General features: G+C 43.2%; 1 protein-coding gene across 1 annotated transcript in view; it reads right to left on the minus strand.

Annotated features, from left to right (window-relative positions):
- FBXL17 (F-box and leucine rich repeat protein 17) overlaps window positions 1-26,316 on the minus strand; it is a 533,662-nt gene that overhangs the window by 19,166 nt on the left and 488,180 nt on the right. Inside the window, exon 8 of the mRNA XM_002713874.5 lies at window positions 3,452-3,594. Within this exon, the coding sequence (XP_002713920.4) occupies window positions 3,452-3,594 (143 nt within the window). The remainder of the gene's footprint in view (window positions 1-3,451; window positions 3,595-26,316) is intronic.

A 26,316-nucleotide genomic window follows, 5' to 3' on the forward strand; every position in this document is an offset into this window, starting at 1 on the left:
CACCTTTATTTTTCTGATTTCAGTTTCCCTCCCCAGTTGTACTGCCGTATCTTTCACTCACCCTTTCTCCCTACTAAAAGCCTTTCTTTGTCCCTGTGCCTGGGGAGGTTATTAAGTTGGTTCCAAATACAATATCTCATGGAGGCATTAGTTTTCCACCGCAAAGTGTGTAGAAAGTACAACTATTTATATCTTTGTAATATAAAATAATAACCCTCGTTTTAGATTTAGGGGAAGAGAAAGTGCATCGCCTCTCATCTGAGTTTATTCCTCCTCCACCGTTTTTAATTTCCTCTCAATATGCGATAGTAGGCAACATAATTTTTTCTTGTTTGGAATTTTGGAAATATCACAGCACAGGTTAATATAATGACATTGAGGATGAGAAGAATCAGTAACAATATTTTATATCTAATCAACATTATTCTAAATGCTCCTATACAAAGGGTCTTCAGACACCTCATGGAAAATATATATTGCAAAAGCACTATGCATGGATTTCAACATTGTTTTGCACTAAATACACTTATTTTTAAATTGGTTTTAATAAAGTAATTGAGGCACCCTCGTGTACACAACAGATATTGTGGGGAGCAACTGGGAGCAACTCGGACTAGACTAAGTTACTGGAATTAAGACTTATTTCTATGCATCTGCTCTCCCACAATATGGCGCTGAGAAGGGAGAAACAGCTTCTACACAGCTGCCTCCAGTTCAACCAATAAACTGTAGGACCTACTCCTGATTGGAGGAGAGCAGCGTACTCGGCGTGTGGGTAGCAGAGTTGGGATTGGTGGAAGAGGACTATAAAGGAGGAGAGAGACAACATGCACCAGGAACATCTAAGAGGAACATCTGAAGGAACACCTGTGCAGCCCCAGAGAGAGCCGGCCAGTGGTGTGCCGCTCCCCCGCGGAAGTGGGGAAAGTGGCCAGGGGGAGCGACAGATATTAGATATTATGTCCAGCTCCAGGTCCTCCCACACTTGGTTTGCATGGGGAACACTGGCATGTTAACCATATTGAGTTTTCCAACCCGACAGCATCATATGTCTCTTGTTTATCTAAGTATTCTGTAATTCCTTCAGCACTCTTAAAAATGTCAGCTGTAAGATGGGTCTTCAAAAAATACCATGGAAAATGTGTATTTTGAAATAGCAATGCATGAATTTCAAAAACTTTTGGCCCCCCAAATAAACTTACCTTTTAATTCCATTTTTGCACAAACTTTTTCAAGTAGCCTTATGTAAGTTAACTCATTCAATGGCTCACCATCCTACAAGACAGGTAGTAGCACCTGTGTCACGTTAGGCATGAGGAAATGGACAGTGAGGGCCAACCTGACTACAGAGCCCAGATGTGCGCCTGCACTGTGGCTCCAGGGACCATGTCTTCCTTGTCTACCAACCTCTTTCCTTCACTACTCACATTTCTCTTTGAATCTCACTGATATCTGAAAATCTGGAGATGAATGGCAAAATACAACCTTTGAAAGCTGAATAGCTACTTTAGGTTTCCATCCAACTGAACCAATGACGGGCCTCACTGTGTTTTCTGTGCACCCTGTGTGTGGCTTGGAAACGTCTTTGTTCTCATGGAACCTCTCCTGTTTGGCTCCGAGATGCCTTAAGTCTTAAGGAGATGCATCTCCTTAAGGCCGGGTCCAGCATCCCCTGGGGTAGCTCTTGGCCAGATGACCTCACGCTAGAGCCAATGGGCTGCCGAAGCAGCTGTCTAGCTGGAGACAGGACTCAGAGGCCACCCGCAGAAAGGATAAGACCTCCAGGGATACTGCTAAGCAGAACAGCCTCTCCCTGTCTCATTCTGGACTTACCTGCACTTGCGCAGAAATGCACCCATGCCTAAACTTCCAATCAGTGAGATGTTGGTCTGCAAACCTGTCTGGGACACTCTGCTGTGTCAACAGGAACATACAACTTCTACAGTTCACCTCTGGGGGGTGGAGCTGCTCTCAACAGATCTACAAGGGTACGGAGTAGAAATCTGGTGATCTCTGAGAATGCTGGTAGACGCACAAAGACATGTGCATGCACACAGCCTTGTGTCTGTGGTCAGGCAGCACTCGCGTAGCAATTCCTTCCAGGAGCTGAGGAGCTCTGCTGTCCCTGTCCCGTGTTTCTAGCACCCTGCCCGTTGTGGACCCTTCAACTTGTTCTCAGAGAAGTCATTTGAAAGCAGCCGGGTTGGTAGAGAGCTGAGCGAGACTTGCAACCCCTGGGTCCCAGTGCTGTTGCTTAGTTACAGAGTAAGTCGCTTTCTAGGCTGGGCTAAGAATACATGCTAAAATCTCTCTAAACATAACTAATTGAAAAAGGTCCAGTATAAATTGGGATTTTAAAGCATTCTGAGCAAAGAATTCAGCCAATTAACAAAAATGACAAAGCACATAAGGGCTTTCAGCCATTCTTCTATTGCCCCTACATTTGCCCCATTTTAGAAAACGCCTGCTCTTGTAGAAGCACCCCTAATCACCACTGCCAAGGCAGCACACGTGTGTGAACTCGGGAACGGTGCCAGGATCTGCTGATCAAGGAAGCACCGGAAGTGGTCCGTTACCAAGGAAGCAGGCTCCATGGCCGGACACTGCTTGCAGATTCATCAAGGAGCATGGGACCCAGTCTTTGAGAGCCTGGGGTGAAGTCCTGGCTGAGCAGCCTGGGGCCAGTGCCTGGTCTTTCTTCTCCCCTCCACAGTGCACATAACCATTTCTAAGGTTTGTATGGGACGACATGGAAGTCACAAAGGGGAAGACACCCCTCGAGGGCCAGGGCCTGGGCATCTATATAACTGCTATTATCTTCCCAGTCATCACAGGCCCCCAGTAGACACTGTCCCTGGCCAGCTGCACAGGCCTTCTCCCCGGCCTCTGGGACCATGTCTCATCCTGTGCTAGGAGTGCCATCTGAAGTGTGGGGTCACGCCACTTCCCACACACCTCCTCCCTGGTCCCTTCTTGCCCACACAAGGCCACAGCTCATAGATGTGGGACCCTGAAATTACACACTTGTGAAAAACCAGTTGGGTATTTTTTTTCCACTCTATTGTTGTAGGAAACTGGAAACTCACAATTGAATTTTACTGTTAGACCCTGCAAATTGCAGTTTGCCATGCAACCTTTTAATTTTGGTCCATGGACTTAGGAGTAGCATGTCAACATCCAAGTTGACTGTGTGTATGATTGCATTTTCTTTCTGCTGAAGCACAAAACTCATTATTAAGTCAGAAATGCACAGGTTAGAAAATTAGATCAAAATTGCATATACATACATACACATACACATATACATACATACCTGTGTGTGTGTGTGTGTGTGTGTGTGTGTAGGTATAGATATGGATAAGGGAGAGAAAAGGAAAGGAAAAGGAATATGACATCAAGCTATTTACTGTACTGACAGGTAAAAAACCAGAACTGGATGGGCGACTCTTACTTTATCACATCGCATCAGCCCCAAATACCGCAGGGATTTGCTGCTCTGTGCAATCAAGGTGGCTCCTTGGTCTGTGATTTCTTTACACCATCCAACATCCACAGTCTCTATGGTCATGCTGTAGCGCCCAATAGCAATCAGTGCTGCAGGGAGGGACAGAGAGGCAGAAGCATTAATGCTGGCGGCATCGGGGACCTCCATCTAATTATGACGATTTCTCTCATTTCCTCACTAAATTTGTTCCTGAAATGTTGTGTGTAAATGAATGTTTTAGAAACCAAATTAAATTTGAAATGCTTTAGGAGAGCTTGCCCTATGACAAACCCTTTTGCAAAGTGAATAATCATTCCATAATTTCTCTTTCATTGGATATAACCTTTTATCAGTTTTACTCACTACAAGGTTACCTGCACTTTCAAACATTCATACCTACAGAAGGAATACATTAAAATGAATGACAGCTATAAGTTGCAACAAAGAAACCCCAGCCAAGATAACATTAATAATTGTTTTCAAGAAAAACCCGTGTAAACACCATTTTGAGGTTTGCTACAGTGCATGGGAATTTTTTTTTACCAATTGGCATAATTATTTCCATCTGTTCATGACCTGTAAAATGTGAGAGTATATAATATTTTTCACATCAGTCCTTGTTTGGACTGTTAGGAATTAAGAGTACATTATACATACAGTTGAATTTAATTGCTGCCATGCTAGAGTGCCGTAAAGGGAATGCATTTGTTACGGTGGATTTCCTCACCATATCAAAGTCTTCCTTCTATTAACATATAAAATGAAGCCTGCCATCTGAAAGCTATGACGGCATCTCTGGTCCTCGTGACTGCTCAGCGCTGTGCAACTCAGAAAAGGCAAACGTTTATCCCTTAACCTAGGCTGTGCACCGCGCATCCTCCAAAGCTCCACAACCCGTCAGGCTGCCCGAGCGACCAAATGGTGCCTGTGACTTCCACAGTTTTTTCAATTTGCTAGACACAGACACCTCTGCATCCACGGGGCATAAAAACAGAATTCGATACCTCCAGCCAGAATAACTTTATGTGAGTAAAAACCCTAATTATGTCCTCGTCCTAAGATAGCATGCATGAGTTGATTTCTGTGATGTTAAAGGTGAATGATATTTTCCAAAATGCATTGACTGGATTGCTAAGAACTGAGTGAATTACCTGTGTAAATAAACATTAACTCTTGTCGCTCATAGAAAAGAACACTTGGCAAAATCTCTTTGCTAATAATCATAGTACTTCTTCTTTTTTTCTTTTTTCTTTTTAACTAGAAAACTCAGGTTCACAAACTCCAGTATCAAGGCACCTCTAAGGACCCAGACATCTAATTTTTACAAAAACAATCAGGATTTCCAGCGTTTTCCAATGGAATACCATAGAAGAAGGATTTTTTTCTTTTTTAATTCCGCTTGACAACAGTGTGTTAATGCTCTCATGTTTACAAGTGAGCATCAAAAGTTTCCCAGTTTGCTGAAGTGCCCTGAATAACATCTTTGGGTAATAGACTGAGTTTCCATTGGTGTCCCTGACTTGAGAAACCCGTTGTTCTCCCTGGTATGGTCAAAACTTCCATTGGTTATGATATCCTGAAGATAAGCAAACTAGAAGATACATCTAAGAAATCCTTTCTCAATGCCAAATGCTCAAACTATGATTTTCAAAGAAGACAAAGCACAAGTTGTAAGACGGTCCCAGGGAGGAAGGTTGAGGTTTGGGGCTGGAACATGAAAGCCTTCTACTATTCAGAAAAAGGTAAATCAAATGATGTGAGATGGTTTCAGGGGCTGCTTTATAAGTAAACTAAGAGTCAACAGCTATCAACTCTGGGCGCTAACATCTCTGGGGTTTAGTGTTTTCTTTTTGCTTTCTAGTCCAATTAAAATATATAATAAATAACACAACTGAAGAATCAGGGTATTTGGCTTTTGTTTTGACCCAGTTCTGTTTAATGGAGTTAGAATTAAACTTTGCTATTGCTTAACTCATTCATTTATTCCATCAACATTTGAGGAGCGCGAGAGCACTTCTGCCAACCATCACTGAATGCTTTTGCTGGGCCAGGCCCTGGCTTGAGAATTTCAGGTGCATTACCTGCTTTCTCCTTCTCAGTCACCCTCCGAAGTGTTACTGTTCCTTCACTTTAAAGATCAAGAAACTGAGTCACGTGGCGCGTGAACAACTTTCTCAGCACCACAGGAGAGTGAGTGGGGAAGTGGACTGAAGTTGGGAGTCAGCTCTCAGCCAGGGCTACACATCAGGTCATGGGCCAGGCAGCTGACAGCTTCCATAGGCTGCACCACCAGCCTATCAGAACTGTGTTGTACACACCAGGCCTGAGCTGGGCTCTGGGGAGGCAAAGATCTTCAGGGTTCAGAGACCGGCTGAGTGGAGGTGGGAGGTGGGGATGCAACAGCCAAATATGCAGACACAACCCGATCTCATGCCCCATTACTTTCCACTCCTAACTCTGTTTCCTCCTTCAGACCTCGAGTCAAAGGTCAGATCCTCAGAATCGATCACGCTATCATTTACTGCTATTGGAAATGCTATTATTTTTGTTTATCTTTTTGTGGCCCTCTTCCCCCGTCAGGGTGACAATTCCTATTCACCGCTGTTTGTCTAGCACCTAGCATGGGCTGGGTACAGAGTGGGTCCTTGGGAACGTTTGGGGAGCACACCAATGACAACAAGGTGGCTAGATCTATCATGGGACATGTCAGGAGGCACGGGACTGCCCTCCTCATGGGAGGAGGGATCCCTTGGGAACCCTCACAGAGGGCTGACCGAGGTCTTGAGGTATGAAAAAGCCTTTTCCAGAAGAACCACGAGCCAGGGCAAGTGTGCTGGGCACAGGAGACAGTAGGTGCAAGGTGGAGAGATGAGAAACAGCAGGGGATTTGGCGGTGGGGAGGCACAGGTCATTCTGTGTGGCTGAAATAAAAATAAGTACAGGGAATGGCAAGATCCACTTCAGATATGGAATAGCAAAAACCAGCACAGGCCTTGACGCCATGAAGCTTCAAGTATACAAGACAGATGAGATGCAAACAGGCATCAAAGTAAGCGTGCTCTAATAGGGGGATGGAGGGCTTGGGAAACGGTGATTAGGTTACAGCTAAACAGGAATAGGACGCTCTGGTGTTCTATTGTACTGTGACTATAGGTAATGATAATGTACTGTAAATTTTTTTAAAAAGAATTTTAAATATTTTCACCATACAGAAACGACACATATCTGACCATCTGTTTACCCCAATTTCAACATTACACAATTTATCCACTGAACACTACATCCCATGATGCCACGCCAACATGCAGAATTTGTGACAAATAAAATTTAAAGAAGAATGAAATGAAAAGCAAATAGATTGCTACAATGTGACGGCTGCTGGGAAGGATGAGGGCTGGCCATGGTGAAGAGAACAGGATTATCAGAGAGGGCCTCTCTGAGCAAGCTCTCTGTGTCCCTGCAGAATGATATGCGTCTCAGAGCTAAGAAAACTGGTCCCTGACTCCCAGAAAAGGGAGAACTCGGATGCAAACAGATTGTTGGGCTCCAAAGCTAGCACTCACCCAGTTGTGCAGCAGCACCCGAGGGCAGGGTGGAGCCTGCACACATTCAGAATGTACTCGTATGTCTTTACCACCACTTAAGACTTCAACGTTACAGATTATAGGTAGCTAAGCGTCTACCCTCTGCCTGTAACTGATTCCATATGGCGTCCTGGAGTTCGTTATGAAACTCGGTCATTATCATCTCAAGTTCAGTGCTAGCCTCACTTCTTAGACACCTGACCTCAGGAGGGCATTTAACTCTTCTGCATCTCAGCTTCTTCACCTGGCTAATGCAGATGTTGTCTACACGTTTTGTCTACTTCACAGGGTTGGTTTGTGGCGTACATGGATAAGACAAGTAGGGGACTTTGTACTCCACAAATGGATTCATTTATTTGATATTTTCCCAAACTCTCCTGCAGTGGTACAGTTGATAGGAAATGAAAGACTTAGAAAACTTCTGAAAAATAAAAAGCTTTGGGCAAATGAAAGCGTTCTGTAAGTACTCAGTCAACATGTCGCTGCTACAGTTCTTGAACTGCTCGTTCTCTGTCAGTGCTCATGAACTTGGAGACTGAACCTGAGTTGATAGGGTTGTAAATGTAATGCATGATTACTGTCTTCATTAGGAACTAGTGACACATTACAATGCTATTTATTGAGCCTTGAAAAGGGATAAATTATGCAAGGCTAATTCCTGATTCCAATGCAATCTTAATAGCTTTTTTTTATGGGTTAAGTGCAACTAATGAAGAAAGCTAACTTTTCAAAATGCTATGCGAATTAAAAGCTATTGTTCAGTAACTTGCATGCTGATCAAGGATATACATGAACCCATTAACGGGCACTTTCATAGGTGATAGAGAGACTGAAAGGTACAAGCATATATGAATTTAATTTTGACTAAGAAATTCCACATCTAGGGATCTGCCTTGAAAATACAGATCTAATAATACAAAATTACTTATATACACACTGAACTATTGGCGCACTGGTTGTAATTGCAAAAGAATGCACATAGCTCACACACAGGAAAGTGGCTGAATAAAAGATGCTACCCTCACATAGCATAACACTTAGGCAGCTGTAAAAAATGAACAAGGAGAATCACTAGGATCTTACCTAGAATGATTTCTAAATTATTACGTGGAGTAAAGCAATGCTCAAAAGAGTTCATACGGCATGCCGCCAGCCTTTGTATAAGACATAAGAGAGATTTGTGCACAGGTACTGTGAGAAGGGGAAATCAGAACCACAGAAGACAGTTTCACTTTAGGGGTTGGAAGAAAAGGAGAGGAAACAAGGAGGCACAGTAGGTGGGCATCGGGGTGGGGTATCTTCTTTTTTAATACCCATGCTCTACCTACTCCCCAGAATCCACAGCAGAGGGACCCCAAAGAGAAATACAAACAGCAACAAGTGAATCCAATAGTACTGCAAATGCACAACATAACCCAGATAAATGATAAACCAGACTGAAGGGGATGGTAATTAAGAATTAATTTATGACACAATGAAAAACATCATTTTGACTGGATATTGTGAGATAAAACCAAAAGGAACTGTAAGCAAATATGTATTCTAGTTAGTAAATTTACTTCTCACAGAGGTACGAGTTAGCATTTCAATAACTAACTACATTATGTGTAATCCAGGATGTAAATAATGGCAGCCAGTCTTTGTTAGACAAAGAGGTTACAAGTAAGGAAGGGGAAGAGGCTTACAAGGGAGCCTTGTGGTACTGAACTGGAATTAGAGGTATTAGAATGCACTCATCTATAAATGCATATACACTCACAGAGATATGCAAATGAATCTTAAATACGGTGTAGTGTAGGTCTGGGGAGTATACATACAGATATTATCTAGCTCCTTCTGCTGGGATGGACTAGAGGCAATGTACCCAGTAGCACTGAAATCTTGGTTTCTAAATATCATTCTTCAAGAAAAGAAACAGGGCTTCTTAGAAAAATGGCTGAATCCAGGACTGGGACAGGGAAAATATGAGCCTGGAACATTCACTGCTATAAGAAAAACAAGTGTTTTAAAAAGGATGAGAGCATGTCAAAATGATGCAGCATCTAATTAAAAGGGGCTGCCGATGGCCAAAACTGGAACGATCTGAGCATCAAAATAATGATAGCACTTAATTATCGTTCATAAGTACCCACAAGTCCATACTGATACATGAGGGTATTGCAAAAAGGTTATGGAAAAAGTGGAATTAAAAGATAAGCTAATTTTGGTATCCCCATTTTTGAAATCCATGTGTAGTTGTTTTATAACAAAACATTTTCCATTTTCGTATGCTGTCTATGGGTCAAATAGGTCACCTTCCATCCAATGATTGTTGATAGTCATTGTTCATAGTCCCACTAAACTAGGGTCTTTTCACTTTTGTACTTGTTAAACTTCTTATTTGGTGAAGCATTAAGCCTTTCTACTGTAATATAAACTTAAAATATGTTATCTCAAAAACTAAAAAAAGAAATGGAGAGGGAGGAAGAGAATATCATTATATTCTCAGAATTGCATCTATGAACTATATTGAATCTGTTGAAAAGCAGCTAAAAATTTTAAAAATAAAAAAATAGTAAGTCTTTGCACCCAATTTTTTTTCACTTGCAATTCCATTTCCCATGGACTTCTTGCAGCAGCCTTGTAAATAAATAACCAAGTAAATACAGAAATAGGCAAGAAGGGAAGGTTCTTCCTTTTTTTTTTTCTTTTATTTATTTATTTGAAAGTCAGAGTTACACAGAGAGAGAAGGAGAGGCAGAGAGAGAGAGAGGGAGATCTTCCATCCACTGGTTCACTCCCCAATTGGCCCATCCGAAGCCAGGAGCCAGGAGCTTCCTTCAGGTCTCCCATGCGGGTGCAGGGGCCCAAGGACTTGAGCCATCTTCTACTGCTTTCCCAGGTCATAGCAGAGAGTTAGATAGGAAGTGGAGCAGCCGGGTCTTGAACCGGCACCCATATGGCATGCCGGTGCTTCAGGCGGTGTCTTTACATTCTATGCCACAGTGACAGCCCTATTCTTCTTCTTCTTCTTCTTCTTCTTTTTTTTTTTTCTCTTAAAGATTATTTATTTGAGGGGGCCGGTGCAGTGGTACAGCAGGTTAAAACCCTCATCTGTAGTGCCGGCATCCCAAATGGGTGCTGGTTTTGTTGTGTTCGGGATTGCCCAGATAGAAAGAACCAGGGAGACTCACCGAAATGCAAAGAACAAAGGGACTTTATCTGTAGGTCCAGCATGCTGGGGCCCTGGCCTCCTGTGCAACGCAGTGCTGGGAGACCAAGACCCCCTTCTCTTTGTTCCTGGGGTTTTTATAGTGCCAGGGCAAACAAGTATTCCGTCCTTCCCCTGGCCCTGCAGGACCAAGGACGGCCCACCTTGTTGGTTGCCCCTACCTGGTCCTGCCAGACCAAGGATTGCTCGATGTCAGGTTTCATCTTCTCCTACCAGGCGCATCCTGGGCCTAGCCAGTTCCTTTGTCTCGTGAGAAACCTGTCATGGCGTGGCTCTGGCCTCTCACAGTTTGAGTCCTGGTTGCTCCACTTCCCATCTAGCTCTCTGCTATGGCCTGAGAAAGCAGTAGAAGATGGTTCAAGTCCTCGGGCCCCTTCACCCACATGGGAGACCTGGAGGAAGCTCCTGACTCCTGGCTTCGGATGGGCCAATTGGGGAGTGAACCAGTGGAAGGAAGATCTCTCTCTCTCTCTCTCTCTTTCTGCCTCCCCTTCTCTCTGTGTGTAACTCTGACTTTCAAATAAATAAATAAAAGAAAAAAAAGGAAGAGCCTTCCCTTCTTGCTTATTTATGTATTTATTTGGTTATTTATTTACAAGACTGCTGCAAGAACAGCTACACACCACATGGGATATCCTGGATTGGATCTCAGAACAAAGAAGTTAGGGGAAAACAGGTGAGATTTAAGTAAGATTTGTTGATTACTGAATAATCCTGCTATGGTTATAGGAGTTGTTATCATTAGGTGTAGCTAGATGAGGAGTAGACACTGTATTATTTTTGCAACTTTTCTGTAATTTAAAAATATTTCAAAATAAAGACTTAAATAAAAGCCCGGATAAGCTAATCTTAGACAACAGTGAATAAACTAAGTAGGCGACTAAGACTTCCCAAGTGAAAGCAGGTATTATTTTCACAGTGAAAGATCTGATATATAAATATTAGGGTTAAAAATACGTTTTCTTCCCCTCATAGGAGAAAGATGCGTCACACGAGTGTATTAGCAAGAGATGTGCATGTGCCATTAGGCCCTTTTCAGCTCGATCTTCTGCTATGGAGCTCTGTACCTACAATAAAATCAGAAAAAATAATTCCCTACTGGCTTGAAAGAAAGAGGGTTAAAATTTAACAGTAGGATTCATATCTTTCATGTAATACTTGGATAAAAGCCATTTGCAAAGAAATTTCTTGGCACCATTACAAAGGGATACATATGCCCCCCCCCCTTTTTTTTCCGTAGAAACCACAGCGCAGAAGCTCCAAAAACAAAGAAATGGCACTTTCAGGGGCATTTGTTGTGTGGATGGTCCCTGCGAGGGTTCCTGACACCCTGTGGGGTTACAGCGGTCGTCCCTAACCCTGGCTTTTGGGAGAATCGCAGGTGCCCAGACAAAGTACAGATGCCTGAGTCCCGCCCCTGGAGATCCTACTCAGAGAAGCCATTCTCACTTCTGGGGTCCTGTGTGCAGCTGAGGGCCGAGCGCCCCCGGCACTGAACAACCTACAACTCAGGCAAAGTCAGTCAACCGAAAACAAATGAGCTCACCTCTGAGCGTACAGATAGCCCATGTGTCTTGATCTTTCAAAACAATTTGGCCTCTCACACGGAAGTTACCGCCGATAGATAATCCAATACTGTTTAATCTCTTCACTTCTAATTTATGCTCTTTCTTCTACCTTATTAGCGTCTCCCTGTTATGTGCGGCAAGACAGGCATTGAGCAAACACTGACATATTTGTCCTGGTTGCCCTTTTTGTAGATATTTTCCTTTATATCACTGCACTTATTTTCTTTTCTTTTTTTTTTTTTTTTGACAGGCAGAGTTAGACAGTAAGAGAGACAGAGAGAAAGGTCTTCCTTCTGTTGGTTCACCCCCCAAATGGCCGCTATGGCCGGTGCACTGCGCCGATCCGAAGCCAGGAGCCAGGTGCTTCCTCCTGGTCTCCCATGCGGGCGCAGGGGCCCAAGCACTTGGGCCATCCTCCACTGCCCTCCTGGACCACAGCAGAGAGCTGGACTGGAAGAGGAGCAACCGGAACTAGAACCTGGCGCCCATATGGGATGCTGATGCTGCAGGCGGAGGATTAACCAAGTGAGCCACGGCGCCAGCCCCACTGCACTTATTTTCTAATGAGATACTTGTCAGTTTATTTCACGTCGAAGCTATTTATCAATCCGTCGGCCTTCCTCACTGGATCGTGAAGTCTTTGAAAGGGCAAATGTGGAGTTTGCTGTATCTGGGATCTCTGAATCTCTGAGAATCAAGTGCCACTCATTTGTCAGAGTCTGAGTGAAGCGACTGGAAGTGTAACGTACTTGTAGGAAGTCGCACGTGTCCCAGGCTGGCATCTCGGGGGACTTTCACAAAGCTAGCGCTGCTGTATAGCAGAATCCAGACAGAGAACAGATCAAGTCCTTGCCTCCCCACTTCAGTCAGCATGACTCCCCAAATAAAGGGTAACCATTGCCTTCACTTCCGGTCACACAGGCTCGCACTCATGGTTTTGCATCGACCCAAACACCAAACACTTCTGGAACTTGAGCTGCCCACCACATGTGAGGGGCTAACTCTGCCTTGTTAGGTGTGCTGTGTTCATGTTCGGTGCTGCATAGTATTTCCATGCTTCTGGTGGACATCTGGCCAGTTTCCATATTGGGCCTAATATGAGTAATGGTGCTAGGCAGATAAGCATACTTTGTGCGGATCTGTGTGTTTTCACGTGTCGGGGTAACTTCTCAGAAGCAGAATTCCTGGGTCATGTGATAAGTATATTTTGAACTTCATAAGAAACTGCCAAAATGTTTTCGGAAGTGGCTGTACTTCTGTGCGTGCCCACTTGTATGAAGGCTCCAGTTTCCCCATACCCTTGCCAATGCTTGGTAAACGTGTGTATCTTTCATTAGAGTCATTCTGGTGCGTGGAATGGTACCTCCCTGTGTATTTTAATTTTTATTTCCATAAGAATCGCTCATATTGTACATCTTTTCAACGTGTTATATCTCTTTTAAAAAAATCCTTGGGGCTGGTGCCTGTAGCACCAGCATCCCATATGGGTGCTGGCTGGAGTTCCGCCTGCTCCATTTCCGATCCAGCTCCCTGCTAATGGGCCTGAGAAAGCAGCAGAGGATGGCCCAAGTGCTCCTATGTGGGAGACAGCCCTGGCTATTGCAGCCATTTGTGGAGTGAACCAGAGCATCAAAGATTCTCTCTCTCTCTCTCTCGTTATTCATTTCAAATAAATAAAATGACTCTTAAAAAATAAAAAATAACAAAAATAAAAACAAAATCCTAGCACAGCTCTCTTTGTAAGTACTTAGCAGATAAGTATTAAATCACATTAATGAAGAAGGGAAGGTACATACTTTTCTCGATCATTACACTATGGCAAAGAATAGTTTTCTAAATATGGATATCTTTCCATGCAATTTGAAAGAAACTACTAGTAAAGTCAGCCTAGTCTATTTGCAGAGACGTGAAACTTAAAATAAGAAAGTAAATTCAGGGGAAAAAAAAGTAAGGTTATAAGAATCTTTTCACATGCTAATTTACTTGTGAAAATTTCAAGGAGTATGGATAGCAGGCTTTACTTAGAAACTCTGAATCCCTCAAAATCAAGTGGGAAATATATATAATTCAAACAACTGCCCAGCCATGGGGTATAGCATCAGAGAATGAACACTTGGCGTTGTTCTCGTGGTATAGCATCAGAGAATGAACACTTGGCGTTGTTCTCGTATCTTCCAGATGCCGCCTGTAGGGGCATTCATTTTGCATAACTCTGCTTACTAAGTGCAGAAGAGCAACACACAGGTGTTGTCTGACTGACGGAGGGAGGAGGCTGCCTGTGGCAGTGACCTTTCTGGGAAGAGGCTCTCCTGCCCTAAGTGTCCTGAAACAGAAATGGAAGCATTATTTATAGGCTGCTCTGCTTTCCTTCCTTTGAGACAAACAAATTGGTAGAGAAGTCAGTACAAGGGAATAATTAAAAAAAAAAGTTAAAAAGCTCTTTTTATGCATTAGGAGCAAGGATAAATATTTTTTTCTCCTATTTGTTTTTATTTTACAAACAGAAAGATATGTATAAAGGAACTATTTCCCATTATGTGACTTCTGCAAGTGTGGTAAACAAGGTCTTACTGGGAACTAATGTACATCTAAGGGGAAATCTGACCCTCTACCCTGGTTTCCAGTGGTGCTGTGTTTGGCGGCAGCCAGCCCTTTGAATGGAATGCTAGGCTCCTCTGACAATGCCCTTTTTAAATTTTAGGGGACCAAAAAAAGCCTTCGCACTCCAACATTAGCTGAGAATGGAAAAGTCCCTGGTTCGACAATTCTTTTTGACTCCAGCCTGCATAAATACATATATAAAATAATATATATTTTATCAAATATGCATCCTCTTCAAAGTCCTGCTATCAGATAGACTTCCTCGCTTTATGAGACGTGAGCTCTGGGCTTACATGTGTTAAGATGCACATATGGGGAAGCACACTGGGGTCTCCATCACCCATCTGCCTTGACTGCATTCTGCAATGCGTCCTCTAGACCACTGTCAAGACAGAGTATCAGTTTCAAGCAGATGCCAGACACAGCAATTTGACCCAGTGTGTGCCGGATAGGATGTGAATCCGCTGACCGCCGCTCTGCATTTACGGAGATCCATGAACACACTCAGGTGTCAGGGTGGCCAACCAGAGCAAGACGGGGGCTGTGTGGGGGTAACAGCAGAGTGAAGAGACCACCTCTTCTTCCATTCAACAAGTTTTAGCTGAGGACCTACTGGGTGTCAGGTAATGTGTCAGGAGCTGGGGATAAAATCAAATCTGCGTCCTAAGGGAGCTTCTATACTGTATAGAAATGAACGAGTAGAATACGGAATTTCTCAGACGGTGAGACTGCCTTGGGAAAGGGGAGGCAGTGTTATAATTTTAATTAGGGAACCCCCTGAAAAGGCCTCGAAAAGACAGTGACATTTGATCAAAAATGTGAAGGAGCAGAGGAGCGAGCCAGGCAGACCCGTTTCCAAGGCTGGGGGGGCGAGGGGGGGGGGCGGCGGAATATGGCTGCTTTGTTCTAGACTGATGAAGAACAGCTGGGATGAGGACAAGGGTTAATGGCAAAGAGGGTGGGAAAATCATCTTTAACAAGGCTGGTTTATACTCCCAATGAAAAGAGGAATCCACTACACATGTGGGGCAGAGAAGAGAAGAGATTTGACTTCAATCTTCCAAGCATTGCTCTGGCTTCTGAGTTGAGAACAGACTGTAGAGAGGCAAGAACAGAAACAAGGAGACCAATAAGAGATCACCACAAGCAAGAGGTGACCGTGGATCGGCCTTGCTCTGCACTTCAGAGATGGAGAGAAGGGGCCGAATGCTGCATGGATTTTGAAGACTGGACCCATAGCACTTGGACTGGATGTGGAGTTGAGAGAGAAAAGTCAAGGAGGGCAACAGAAGAGAAATCTTTTCTTTGCTCTCACAGTTGGAGGAAGTATCTTGCATGGTATTTTACAAGGCTGTCCCTTATGTCCTAGTGTGTTTCAATGTCCTTGTACTGGTAGGGATATACTGGTTTCTTCTACTGGATACAAACTCCAGCAAGAGGGCCAAAGACCACCCTTAATCACTGCTGTACACAGCGGCTTTATTTCTTAGTATTCGGTATACTACATTCATTTAAATATACACATGTTCGATATCACAGTGAGGGAAAACCACCCAGAAAGGGGTATGATTTATTCTCTAGAGTTCACAATCATTCTTTTATTCTAAAAATATTTATGGAGTAGCTACACATGTCAATCACTATGATGGCTGCAGGTTTTTTGCCTGGGGGCAGATAATGAGTAATATATTTTTCCTTATATGTTTTCATATTGAAAACATTTCCATACGAGGCATGTTTTATTTTTACAAAGTAAGAAAAAAACACATAGAAAACAAGCACACACAAAATAATCAGTTTCTACCGGACAGATCACTTAATTTTACTAGAATAAAATGAAGAACTTGACATTTCCTACAGTGACTTGTCTCTCTTACCCGGTGCTTCTTAAAGCAAACACTTACTGATGCCAAAAATCCAACACCTAAAGACATGTGAAATCATGTGGGGAAAAAAAGCATACAGCTATTTACAAACTAAAGCTAAACACAGAAAGTGTAGCTCACTTATTCCTCCCTAACTGTGCGCAGAGCAGGTGGAAGGCGGGGGCTGCTGTCTGGAGTGTGGATCGGCTTTAGATCCCTGTAATCACTTTCCCTCTTGGGTGTTTCTGCCACGAGAGAGGCAAAGGAAAGAAAAACATAAAATTCAAAGCACTTCCATTGGTTTTTATAGTTGAGGGGCGAATAAGAATAAAGTTAGAACACTCAACTTTCTGTATTCTTTTTTTGATTTTGTCTATTATCTTCTTACCCACAGTCCCTAGCACTGCCAGTCTGCTAATACAACCGTCTACTACTTTTAAACGTCCAGCAAGGATTTCTGCCTCCAAAGCCAGCAATGGGGCCTATGGATGGCATCCTTGCAGGCTAGGGATTAATTAATAGGGCAAAGCAAAGGAATGGAAAGGGGAAAGAGGAAGAACACGAGAGGCAGGCACGAGGAAGAGAGGGGAAGGAAAGATGCTGCAATCAGGAAGCAAACGGAGGAGAGTGGAACCAGTAGCACAGATGATACAGAAGGACAGTGTCCCATGCGCTCATCCGGGAGCTTAAACAAGGGACACGTAGCATGTGCGCATGTGCGCGCATCATGCATACACACTCATGCGCACACGCACGGACATAAAACGTGTCCTTAGGCTGGAACGACAGATTGACCCGGAACGAAGCTAATGAAGCTTGAGCTTCGGCAGTGTAGCACTCGCACGGATCTCTCCTTGACAAGGGTCTGGGTCCTAGACATGTGCTCACATGGTAAGATGTTCTTGTAAAATCTGTAAGAGCAAGACATTTTGTGCTCCTGTGATAAAAGAGGAACTCCAAATCATCTAAACCTCAGGCCCTGCAAAATCCTGAATCGCCCCTGACCCAACCCAGAATATTTGGATTCAGATGGTTTGGCGATGCATACCATGTCTTTTTTTTTTTCCCTTTTTTTTTTTTTTTTTTTTTAATGTCACCCAGGGATTCTGACACAGAGCCAGGTTTGGAAATCACTGACAAAGGCCTCCAGACTGATGCGCTTAATGAGTCGCTGACACTGAGGTAGTATTTCTTCCTGGAGCTTTGCCACCATTGATTGGGACATAAACCACATAGCACTGTGTAGTTTGGAAAAAGCTGACAATTGGCAACACTCGCTTCCACATTGCAGTGATGAATCACAGAGCCCTGTGCGCCCAGTAATTAACTCTCCATTTGTATGTACTGGCGGTAGCCACACTGTTCTTTTCAACAAGGAAGGAATGGGGTTTGGACATAACGTTAACAGCCGTTAATACCAAGCAAATAGACTAAATTGGATTTATTATAAAGAGTATGTGTGTGGATTTTTTCCTTAGCAGTTGATATAATTTGTCTAGCTTTCTAATTATAGCTGGGACAGAAAATGGCTGAACCCAGAGACCTCTCACGGTAGCTAATAAACTTTTACTCACAGGAAGAACATTTCTTGGGTTGGAGGATGACAAATAATTTGCTAAGCTTTTCCTCCAAGATAGCTAAAGGTGTTTCACCTATATCTAGCTGATGAATTAGCTTTAGCTAATAATCAGTGTCATGAGACAGCGAAGCAGCAGCTCGTAATTACTCTGAGAGGGATGAAGGAAGAGATCTGACAGAGAAACTCCATTTCCCCATCCCGCTGGTGGCAGGGAGTTGGTGGGGGCGTGGGGGGGGGGTGTGTGGCTTGCTCTACTAGAAGTTTAAAGTGAGCCCACAATGGGGGGCAGTGGTCGCTTTTTACCTCTCCAGCATCCATTCCCACTGTCTGGTCACAAACCCTCCACCTTTCTTCCAGTGGGATGCAGAGTGGGGACTGTAATCAAAGGCTCCCTGGCTCCTGCAGGCTGAGGGCAGACCTGTGGCCCATTCCCAGTTGCAGGGATCTGACCCCTGCCTGGAAGGCCTCAGGGGGCAAACAGCTGGAGCAGATCCATCCTGGGGGAAGTTCCCTAGAGACTCTCAGTAAGTCCCAGCTGCCTGCAGATCCCGTGGTTTTTTGTCCTTTCCAGAGTCTTTCTTTTGACTGTGGGAGTTACCCTACTTTCTTGCAATCGATGTTTTTGTCTTAAGTTCTCTGTTTTAACGTAAACCAATCTCTGCCGGTTTCTGTTACTTGCAATCCAGGAAAACTGTACATGACAACTCAGTTATTTCTGACAATAACATAAAACCCCATGAGGATTCTTAACCACAGCCAGCTGAGTCACAGCGTCAGATAATGCTTTGTTGGTAGATAGCACAGAAGGAGCTGGACTCCCTTCTTTAGCAGTCAAATTAACTTCTTCCAGTTCCCCATGATGTCTTTGTAAGTCGTTCAAACAACGAATCTATTGATTCTATAAAAATGGTACAACATTTTGGAAAATTAAATCAATAAAGTACAAAAACTTTAAAATTACTCCAAGTCCCACTGTTTAGAAATAACCTCACTAACATGTACTAACAATCTTCTGCATGTAGACAGATCCAAAGCTAAAACTGATTTCATAAATCTTATGTATAATTCCACACATTTAAAAATATTTAAGTTGTTCTTATGTGAATTCACCCAACACAAGGAAACTGGATCACGAGTGAAAGAATCAAGGATTTCGGTCATTTGTTTCTTCACCATCTGAGACAATATGTCATAAAAGAATCCACGTCAATAATTAGGAAAAAATTTTATAAAACCTTTATTATTTTGGAGTCATTTAAAAAATTCTCCACTTTGCAGTTCTGTGAATGGCAGGGTTCTTGTCTTCGCGCAAGAAAGAATTCAGGCATGAGACAGAGAGTAGTGGAAAGTAAAATAGCAAGGTTTATTAGGGAAGGGACATCCGAAAGAACGGATGGGAACCTCTCCAGACAGAACCTGAGTGCCCAGTCGCTTGGACTGGGGGAGAGCGGGTTACGTGGTTGAGTGGAGCACACCTGGCCGGCTCAGCAGAGAGGCAGAGGGCTGAGCGTGCAGGAGAGGGGGTTTAAGGGGATGGGCCGTGCCTTCCTGCCTCTGCTCCTCTTGGAACAAAGGACTTTTTGGATGTAAATACTAAAAACTCCTATCTGAGTTTTCCCCCTGAAGTTATGAGACTGGAAGCCTGGCTGGCGTTGGCCTGGTTAGAGGAAGGATGGGCAGGACCCCTGGGGACCCTCTGGAGCAGGATATTTGAAATGCAGATATCAGGCAGAAGGGCGAGGACCCCCACCCGGCAGGGGATCAGGTAGGAGGGGCAGGGCAGGATGCAGATAAGGTTACTGGAATGACTTTGAGCTGCATATGCTGGACGTAGACGTCTTCTTAGACCTTTGTCACACACACATAAGCTCATATCTGACTTCCTACCTAACAGTTCTGAAACCCATAAACTCCCTTGTAGGAACATGAGAAAACTGTGAGGCATTTCTCCCACTACCCTCCTTCTCTGCCTCTCATATGTGTTATATTATTATTTTCACATTGTCAGGTTTCAATGTTTCTACCTGCTTTTGTAGCCACAATTCTCTGCTCTGGTCCTATACTTAAGTGGGTTAAATGCTTACCCTAAGTTTCTCCACAATTTTTTTTAAAAACTTTGTATTGTTTTCTCCATTTTCATGTTGATTTTGATTAATCAGGTTAGGCGATCTTTAAATTTTTTTTCTATGAAGAAAGATTCATCATATAGTCCCTAAGTTCTTACATGCTTGAGAAAGACTGTCACCCTGATGCTTAGGGAAGAACATGGTTAAATCTTAAAATTTTGGGACCATACCCTGTTTCCATCTTCAGAGCTTTGGCCCTTTGTGTTTGCTGTGGAGAAGGACAAATCCCACCTGAGTTCTTCCCCTTCATACGTGTCCTGACTGAAAGCCTGGGAGTCATATGCTTTGTCCTTAGTCTCTCTGGACCAATATCTTTATCGGGATACGTCTTCATTATTCGGTATCACTTTATTAACCTGGAACTTCACATGTCCTTCTGATTTTTAGATTCAAAACCCTTTAGAGGGTGGGCGTTTGGTATAGCAATTAGGAGGCTACTTGGAATGCCCTGTTCCTATTTTGGAGTACTTAGGTTCAAGTTCCAGCTCCAATTCCAAGTAATATGCACCTTGGGAGGCAGGAGGTGACAGCTCAAGTACTTGGGGTCCTGCCACCCACCTAGGAGACCTGGACAGAATTTCCAGCTCTTGGCTTCAGCCTTGCCTGGTTCCAGCTGTTTCAAGCATTTGGGGAACAGACCAGTAGATTGGAGCTCTCTCTGTCTCTCTTGCTCTCTCTCTTCTTTACCTTTCAAATAAATAAACTTTTTAAAAAATTATTTATCTGAAAGGCAGTGTTGAGAGAGAGATATATATCTTCCATATGCTGGTTCACTCCCCAGATGGCAGCAATGGCTGGAGCTGGGCCAGACCAAAGCCACAAGCAAAGAGCTTCTTCTGGATCTTCCATGTGGGTGCAGGGCCTGATGAGCACTTGGGCCACTGTCCACTGCTTTCTCAGGAGCATTAGCAGGGAGCTGGATTGGAAGTGGAACAGCCAGGACTCAAACTGGCGCCCATAGGGGGTGCTGGCATCACAGGCTTCACCTGCTACGCTACAATGCTGGCCCCAAATAGATAAACATTGACAAAAATAAAACCAATTTACTTTCAGAAACAAGATCCACAAGTTTCCCTCTTGTTCTGTCGGCCTTACTTCCCTTCCCAACCCACCCCCTTTGAATAATGCCCACAAATAAAATGCTAGGTCACAGGCACTGTTTGCTCCTTTCCAATTCTCTCTCTTTTGATTACAGCTGCAAGTTGGGGGGCTTATGGGGAGGTGGTTAGTGAGTTACTGGCTGTGGCAAGTGCTTGGGAATATTTCTGTGTAGTATCCTTACAAGTCTGTTTGCCCTGACACACCTGTTCTGTCAAGTTTCTATGTTCGGGTGGTTGCACGTTACTAATAACACAACTGTATGGAGCATTCTGGCTCTCACATCCTTTTTCTCTCTTCCACTTCACTCCTGGCCACCCCTTCTAACTCCTCCACTCGGAGACTGGAGGGCAGAGGATGGAGATGGCTCATCAACAGTGTCTGCCCTTGGTAGGCCTCTCCTCTGACATTTTTGGATGTGACACTGGGATGCCACATGAACGTCCTCCCCTGTTCAGGACTTTTGGAGACTCATTCCTCCAAACAAGGGCTACGCGTGCCTTTCTGGATGGAGATTTCCATTTTCCTGCTAACTAGAAGTAATCCCCCAGGACACTTTTATTTAAGAGTTATGAGGTTAACGTTTGATATTATTATATAATTACGTATATTATAATATTATAAGGCAGGAGTCAGTGCTGTGGTGCAGCGGGTTAACGCCCTGGCCTGCAGTGCCAGCATCCCATATGGGTGCCGGTTTGAGACATGGCTGCCCCACTTCCCATCCAGTTCTCCTCTATCGCCTGGGAAAGCAGTAGAAAATGGCCCAAGTCCTTGGGCCCCTGCACCCATGTGGGAGACCTGGAAGAAGCTCCTGGCTCCTGGCTCCGGATCGGCGCAGCTCCAGCCGTTGCGGCCAACTGGGGAGTGAACCAGCAGATGGAAGACCCCTCTCTCTCTCTCTCTCTCCCTCCCTCTTTCTCTCTGCCTCTCCTCTCTCTGTGTAACTCTGACTTTCAAATAAATAAATAAATCTAAAAAATATTATAAGGTTAATGTCAAGAAATAACAAATTGTGCAGGAAATTCTTGAGCTCTAAATTAATCTGATTAATATTTATTGTGGGATAACTGCATGCAAAATATCAAAGGGGATAAAAAAAATGGTTATAAAAAGTCCTTGTCCAAAAAAAAAAAAAAAAAAAGTCCTTGTCCTTACTTTAAGGAGAAGAACTAAAAGATATTATTACTGTGAAAGTATTGTTCATGCTGAACCAGGTAGTACAATATGAACAACTTTCATTTCTCAATTTTTATCTGGAATCTCACTTTTTATCTGAAGTTCTTGTTTACTTTTTTGGATTTATCATTATAGTTCTTTTTAAGTTTATTTATATGAAAAGTGGACTGACAGAGAGAGGCAGAGACAGAAAGAGATATGTCTTCTATTTCCTGATTCACTCTCCAAACAGCCAGGGTCAGGGCAGACCAAATCCAGGAGCCAGGAACTCCATGTGAGTGTAACATATGGGTGGGTGTGCATCAACAGGAAGCTGGACTGGAAGCAGAGGACCCGGGACTCCAAGCAGCACTCTGATTTGGGATGTGGGTATCCCAAGTGCAGCTTAACTTTTTGTGCTACAACACCCACCTTAGCATGTTTTAAGGTTCCTATGAATGTTTTTCTGAAATCTCAAACATATACACAAGTTCTATTACTTGAGTTCTATTACTTAACCACAGCATTCTCTCTCAGGTCACCTTTCTGAAGTCCCCCAACATCTGGCTCAGAGCTGAACTGAAGGCTACTGAGGATAAGTGCATAGAAATCCATAGATTTCTCTTTTCAGCTCTCCTCTGGGTCCCCTGTCGTCCCCCTCACATCATGGTTTACTCATTTTCTTGATGAAACATATCTTCTAAAGAGATAAATAACAGCTAAAATTTGAGACCCTAAAGGTCTAAAAGCATTTTTATTTTATGTTCACACTTAATAGCTGGGCAGTGTAGGAATTCCAGGGTGAAAATCATTTCTGCTCAGTTTTGACAGCATTGCTTCGATGACTTCCAGCTTCCCATACTGCTTTTCAAAGACTTGAGCCATTCTCAGTTCTGAGCTGCGACATGACGTGTATACTGTCTTCCCTCTTAACTTTCAGAATATCTTTCTCATCTCTGACAATCTGAAATGTCATAATTATGTCTTCTACACAGAGCTATTTTCTTTTTCTTTTAAACTTTTAAAAATCTATTTGTCAGGGAGGAAAAGAGGGTGAGAGGGAGAGGGACAGGGAGAGAGAGAGAGACAGAGAGAGATCTCTCTCATCTAATGTCTTACTCTCCAAATGCCCCCAATAGCTGGGGCTGCGCTGGGTGGAGATCAGGAACTGGGACTCAGTGCAGGTCTCTTATAAGGGAGGCAGGAGTTCAGTTAGTTGGGCCATCACCGCTGCCTCTCAGGGTCTGCATTAGCAGGTTGCTGGAATCAGGAGCTGGACCGGGTATTAATCCAGATGGATTTGCCTGTTTTCATCAGCCCTTAACTGCTAGAGTAAACGCCTGTCCCTAGATCTATTTTCTCATGTGGAGTTGGGCACTTGGTACGTCCATTCAATGGGGAAACTCGTGCCTTTTCTCCCTATCACGGTGGCCTGTTCTTTCTTCAAGGATGTAATTTCATTTCCTGTTCTTTTTTCAAGGATGCAATTTCACTTATCTCAGAATAGTGTTAATAGTTTTTGATGTTTATTCTGCCATCTGCATGGCCACTGTTTGCTGTTGGCTTGTTTCCGTATCTGTCTTTGCGTTGGGAGCTTCTCTCAATTGTCTAGTTGCTGTAAGAGTTTGGACCACATCACCCAGGGTTCCCGTGTACTGGATGGCTTTGGGAACTGAGCCAAGCCTGCCTGTCACGGGCCTCTCTCTGAGTGCATTCTGGATGTGAATTTCTCTGCTTTGTTAAGCCAGTTACCAGTCTTTCTTCTGATTTCTGTTTTCTAAAAAATCTGCTGATCTCTCTCACCCTCTCTTACCTCCTGGTATTTAAGAACAATCCCTTAATATCTTTTTTTTTCTTTTTTCTTTTTTTTTTTTTTTTTGACAGGCAGAGTGGATAGTGAGAGAGAGAGACAGAGAGAAAGGTCTTCCTTTGCCGTTGGTTCACCCTCCAATGGCCGCCGCGGCCGGCACGCTGCGGCCGGTGCACCGCGCTGATCCGATGGCAGGAGCCAGGTGCTTCTCCTGGTCTCCCATGGGGTGCAGGGCCCAAGCACTTGGGCCATCCTCCACTGCCTTCCCTGGCCACAGCAGAGAGCTGGCCTGGAAGAGGGGCAACCAGGACAGAATCCGGTGCCCCGACTGGGACTAGAACCCGGTGTGCCGGTGCCGCAAGGCAGAGGATTAGCCTAGTGAGCCGCGGCGCCGGCCAATCCCTTAATATCATTATGAAAGACATACTACAAAAGCATGATGGTCAACCAACCATTTTAACTGATAAGAAAGAAAGAGCATGAGCAATCTTCGGTTTTCACTGTGTTCCATTTCGGTCATTCATTACAAACTGCTTCCTTTAGGGCTGAATGAAACACATTAGCAAAGGGAAGGTCAGTCTTATGCTTGGGTCTTATATACCCTGGTCTGTTGAAAGCAAAAAGAAAAGGCAGGGCGAAGCAGAACCAGTTTGCATCAAGGATGAGCAGTGTACCCTGGGATAGGTAAGTAAAGCTAACAGCTGAACAACAATACCTTGTTGGTTATTCCTGGCTCCTGCACTATCACCTTTACTGTAGTGCTTATATGTAGGCTCATCTGTATGAGTCAATGGACACTTTTCATATGTAGATTCTATGGGTCTGGATATACTTTAACTCTGTCATCTGGGGCAGTGGATTTATCATTGAGGACAGTAATATTTGAAATTAAATTCTGGATGCCTGAAATTTTCCCATAAATACTCAAGGAATAATTTCTCTAATTTGAATCTTTCCTTCATAACATATTTGGAACAGCTTTTCTGATGTTACCAACACCTTACGTATGAAATATTCTTATTTCAAGATATATGAAAACAAACAAGTAAACACCTGGTATTTTGTGTAAGAGTATTTTCAGTAAAGAGATTAGTTTTGCTAAAATAAATGTATTAATAAGACTTGATTCAGTTTGTCTTTCCGCATTAAAATTTGATTTGGTTTAATTGCACAAATCTGATGAAATGGTATTGTGCGTCCATTTCCTTCTTCCCACCATCCGCCCATTATGTATGTGATAGCTATTAAATTCAGCCAACTATTTCTCAGGTCCAGAGAGAAAAGAAACAGACGATGATTGACAGTTCTTCTAAATCAGTAATATTATAAATATTTATATATATAGTAATAAACAAACTATTATTAGTTTAAGAAATGCAATTTATCCTGGGGGATAGCAGCTTTCAAAGTTTAAAAGCAAAACCTGAACATTTTAGTTCTCTGAAATTTTATGGTTTCAACAAAAACAAACTGTTTGCACTAAAGAATATCAGACAATCTTGTTTTCTACTAATTATTGTATTTACTTTTTTCAGATATGCACGCAGCATACAGTAATCATTACTTTAATTACTTTAAATTACTTTAATTTTAAAAATTACTTTAATAATTACTTTAAAAATGTTTGTGTACATTGACTATATTGCTTGCAAGATCTGTTCAGACATCAAGAAATAAAATATTTGAATATGTTATTGCATACCCCAAAGCTTCAACTAAGTCCTTTGAATTTACTGAACTTTCCTATAAAACCAATTATATGTCGGGTAACGATCTCTTTTTAATGTGACTCCTACCAAAGCAGCAAGCTGTAAGTTGCATCATGGACAAGAATGAGCAAAGCTCGGTGTGATTAACTTCCAGGATATAGTCTATTCGGTGCTAAATACAGTAAGCCTCTCGAGAAACATTATTACATCTCAGAGAATTGATTATAAGATATTTAAAGCTCTTATCTGCTTCATACTGAAGGGCTTACCACCTGAAAAATATTTTCAGTTATTTCACTCTGGGTATTATCACATCCATGAACATAAGCTACATTTCAGATTAATAAACCATGGTATTTGTGTTTTAATTGCCTTTATAAGATTTAAAATTTATTCACTGGACTGTTGCTGTGGCGTAGTGGGTAAAGCCGCTGGCTGTAGTGCCAGCATCCAATATAGGCGCCAGTTTGAGTCCTGGCTGCTCCACTTCCGATCCGGCTCTCTGCTATGGCCTGTGGAAGCT

The sequence above is a fragment of the Oryctolagus cuniculus genome, chromosome 14 (genome assembly GCF_964237555.1).
Source record: "Oryctolagus cuniculus chromosome 14, mOryCun1.1, whole genome shotgun sequence".
In the NCBI taxonomy this organism is placed as follows: Eukaryota; Metazoa; Chordata; class Mammalia; order Lagomorpha; family Leporidae; genus Oryctolagus; species Oryctolagus cuniculus.